The following is a 4418-nucleotide window of genomic DNA, read 5'->3' as shown; positions in this document are numbered from 1 at the left end:
CCTCTATCTGAATAATGGTTCAGTCCAGGGAGAAATTATAGTGAAGATAGAGGGTAAATTGAAAAAATAAAATCCGCATAGATAAAGTCCCATTCTCCTCTTTAAAAATGTTACTAGAAATCTTAATCGAATATGGACTTCACTTGATAAAAACGTATGAATGTCAGTTTATTAGTTGTTACAAATATATCATACTAATGTTAGACCTTAACAACAGGTAAACTAGGTACAAGATATACCAGAACTCTCTGTACTACCGTTACAACTTTTCTGTAAACCCAGAACTATTCCAAAATAAAAGGTTTATTTTTGTAAAATCCAGTTAAAATAAAAGTATTTAAAACAGAAAAGAAGTCACTAACAGTTTTCCCTTCACCCTTTCCCTTTCCTTCCTTTCCCTTCATAGACAATTCGGTCTTGAATCCTTAGGTGGGGCAGCGCCAACTGCCTATGCGGTAGAGCTCAAGCAAGGTGAACGAGGCTCCTACGCTGGGAGAAGGCACGGCAAAGGGGGCTGGAACCCAGTGAGGAGAGGAGGGCAACTGCAGGCAGGAGCACCTCGATATGGGAGACAGAGTCTCAGCAGGGTGGTGAGGGCATTCATGCAAGAGGAAGATTTGGTGTGGGGTGTCGAAGTGAGAGAGAAGGATATCCAGGAAAACAGGGAGGAATTGCCAGAGTCTGAGCAGGACAGCACGGGCATTCACAAGTGACGGGGCCTGGTAGGGGTTGACAGAGACCAAGAGGGGTAAAAAGCACATCTGCACTTTGAGAAGGAGTGATCAGCATGGGATTTCAGAGCTTGAAAAGGGTAAAGAAGGCTGTAAGGAGGGGTGTCTGAGAGTGGGGTGACAAAGCACCAGCAGGTTGAAGAGGGTGATGTGCGGTGTGAGAGGGAGGCAGCCTTGTATGGAGAAACGCCTGAACGGCGGGGAGTGCACATGTGCGAAAGAGGAAAGCCGAGAGCAGCATGTGGGAAACTAAGCAGGGTGAGAAGGTGTCATCCAGTGGGTGGAACTGGCCAGTGCAAGTGCCAGAGACTGAGGAGGTGAAGGAGGGCATCGGCAAGGAGGGGCTACCTGGTGCGGGATGCCAGAGCGTGACCAGGTGGAGGAAGGTGCCCACGAGGGGGAGCAGACAGCCACAGTATAAGATTGATTACATACAAGGGACTGGTAGCATAAACAGGCATGTGAAGGATAATGGGAACCAGGTTTTACACTGTTAAAGAAAGGAGTCACAGATATGGAGAAAGAGAAAAGCAGAATGTACCCTCTGTTGATAGACTAGAATTGGAGGTATTAGTATGAACCGATGGTTTTCAATATACACAGATACAGAAAAATCAATATAAATGTGTGGCGGGCGGGGAGTGTATTTGTGTAAACTATGCACCGAGAGGGCCTGGGAGCAGTTTTGTCTCGACAGTAACTAGTACACCTGGTGCCCAGATATTAGCTTCTAAATATCATCCTCAACTAAAAGAAACTAAGGCTCTTTGGAAAAATAGATGATACAGACACACATACATATGATATATATTATATAATATATTCTTAGAATAATATATCTAACATACAGTAATATATGTGTATACATCCTAACAATAACTTACTCTGACAATATTTTTAATTTACAATCTAATAAGGAAAGAGCTTGACTTGAAAAACTGTACTGGTTTCTAGTATTTAACATAATAAGCTTTTTTTCCATCCCTAGCTTTTGTCCAAGTTATGCTTTGTTATGCTGAGTTTCTACAGAATAGTATAGACAGCAAACATAAGGGATTACAATAAAATAATACAATAACATTTTAAAATGTTACATATATATATAATATATATATTTTTTTAAACCAGGAAATATGCTGGATATACTTAGTTCCCAACTGGATAACCAGAAACCATTCTATGAAAAGCTCAGGATGAAAAACAGGTTACTGGTCACACCTTTTCTCACCTTTCTTCATTTAAGAAACTGACATTTTCTTTTTTTGCAACATGAAAGAAAAGTAAGGCAAAACAAAAGTAAAAACTACAACTCTCTGTAGGGAATGAAGGAGAAGGGACTTTTACCGAATGTTAGACATTATACTCTTCACCTAATATTCATTATAATATTTTGTTCTATACAATAATTTTAAGTAGGTATTGACATATATTCCCATTTTAAAAATGAGAAATTGATTAAAAGAATTTATTCACAGTTTAAGCATCTAATCATATAATAATAACATATAGAGGCTAAATTTAAAGTCAAAATTGTCTTTACATGAAATCCATGAAATGCATGGTCTTTCGATGAACCATATTGCTTCCACTGATTCTTACCACATCTCTTTGGGTGGAAAAAGTAAGTGCTATCGTCATTAACCTGTGTGTATGTGTGTGCATGTATTCAAGAGAAGAGAGAATGATTGTTTTACATGTTTCTATGACTAGAAAGGTTACACATCAAAACCCAGAATAAAAATAAATTTGCTCTGTAGCAGAGTCTTAAGAATTAAAACACATTTTTCCAAAGAGTCTACATTCTTTCATGTATTATTTAATCTGGTTAGGTAATAGCCAGATGTACACCTTTTTAAAACTGTCTGATCTTAGAAAACATTTATGAAAGTATGTATACTATTTTTATCAGAAATATGAAAATCCTAACTCATTTGACAAAAAGTTTTCTAGATAACAACATGTAGTGACATGATAATTAGCCAACATCCAAGTGAAGAGCAGGTAAAATATTAGAGCCAGGAAATAGCACTGTAAGTATCAATTTGCACACCTTTCTCTCAGATCAGAATCTTTTCACTTACAGAAATGTCTTCTCTTTGTTTCTTCCTGAATGTTATTAACCCTGATGGCATGTTAGCTATGCCTGTCAAGGATTCAGTGGGGGTGGGGGGGCAAAAAAAAAAGGATTCAGTAGAAAACTTTGCACATGCAAATTCACTGTTTGTCTTTAGCATTTAGAAATCCAAGTAATTATACATGTAGGACCATTGCTAAGAGTTTTGGAGTAGACACATTTATAATAATTATATAACTCACTTAGCATTTTTAATAAAGTGTCCTATAAATAAGAAAATTCATAAATTAATATGGATCTTGAGAATATTTCCAAGTTATAGTATAAAAAGGAAAGAGTATGATTTGAAAAATTGTACTACATTTCCGGTATTTAACTCAGTAAGTTTTTATTCTATGCCTAGCTTTTGTCCAAGATACATTTAATTATGTTGAATTTCAACAGAATAATACGGATAGCATAGATTGGTAAAGAGAAAAATGAATAGTGAATAGTGTTGCTATTAATGCAGGTGAGCAAATGTCTCTTGGAAATCAGGGATTGGATTCTTTTGGATAGATGCCCAGAAGTGGGATTGCTGGATCATATGGTAATTCTAATTTTAATTTTTTTGAGGAAACTTCATATTGTTTTCCATGTGGTTGAACTATTTTACAATCTCACCAATAGTGCACAAGGATTTCAATTTTTCCACATCCTTGTCAACACTTGTTATTTTCTGGTTTTTTGGTAATAGCCAACCTAATGGATGTAAAGTACACAATTATTTTTAATGTAGGATAATGGACACTATATTCCTGGAAATTTGTTTTCAAATTAAACACTTTTTGGAATAGATAAAGGTCAATTGCTTTTTGAATGGATGAAGCACCATTGTCCTTAGTCTCACAGGGTTGGATTATTGTTTTGTTCCCAAGTACTCAACTATTATACCATGAAGTCTACCTTTGCAGAGCTAAGAAAGGCTGTATCACTCCGACGTGATTTTAATTACTCTGGCAAAGGCTACTGTAACATCAGCAACAAAGAGAGAGGAAGAGGTTTTCAGTGTTTATAAGAAGTATCAACAAAAGATATTATTACATGATAGTAATATCTCAAACTGGTATTTCTGACAATGCCAATGCAAAACCCTAATCTAATAGCAGGGCTTTGCTAGGTTTGGTCAGAATTCATGTAAGAGCACTTCACACCTTAAACTCAACTGTTTCTGATAACAAAACTAATATACATTTTTATTTTCTTTAAATTTTTTTTTAAACCTTCTGAGCTGTGTCACTCTAATTTTGGTGGGTTTCTCCCAATCAAGGGTTTAGCTATGAAGCAACTCCTAGGCATAAACTGGCTTATCTTTTTGTAGAGTATCTTTTTGACAATATGTATCAAAACCCTTACAAAAATAATCATTTCTCCAGATATTTTTATATCTGGAATTATCTTAATTGTGAAATGAATTAACAAAAGTTAAGATTCAAAGATGTTCATAGAATGTTGCTTATTTTAACTAAAAAGTAGGCAATTTAAAATGCCCAAGACTAGAGGATTGGTTAATAAAGTGCATTTGTACATTGGAATCAATGCAGCCATTAAACATCATGCTATTGCTGTATTAT

At 35.9% G+C, this 4418-nt stretch overlaps 1 protein-coding gene across 1 annotated transcript in view; it reads left to right on the top strand.

The window, feature by feature from the left end:
- The first annotated feature begins 1089 nt into the window (after positions 1-1089).
- The window catches only part of LOC105821176 (chromosome unknown open reading frame, human C7orf62), a 21767-nt gene continuing 18438 nt past the window's right edge, over positions 1090-4418 (top strand). The window contains exon 1 of the mRNA XM_012657827.1: positions 1090-1146. Coding sequence (XP_012513281.1) covers positions 1090-1146 — 57 coding nt within the window. The remainder of the gene's footprint in view (positions 1147-4418) is intronic.

Source organism: Propithecus coquereli, unplaced genomic scaffold, assembly GCF_000956105.1.
Source record: "Propithecus coquereli isolate 6110/MARCELLA unplaced genomic scaffold, Pcoq_1.0 Scaffold561, whole genome shotgun sequence".
NCBI classification, from domain to species: domain Eukaryota; kingdom Metazoa; phylum Chordata; class Mammalia; order Primates; family Indriidae; genus Propithecus; species Propithecus coquereli.
Note: the sequence above shows the minus strand (reverse complement) of the source record. Positions and strands in the feature narration are given on the sequence as shown.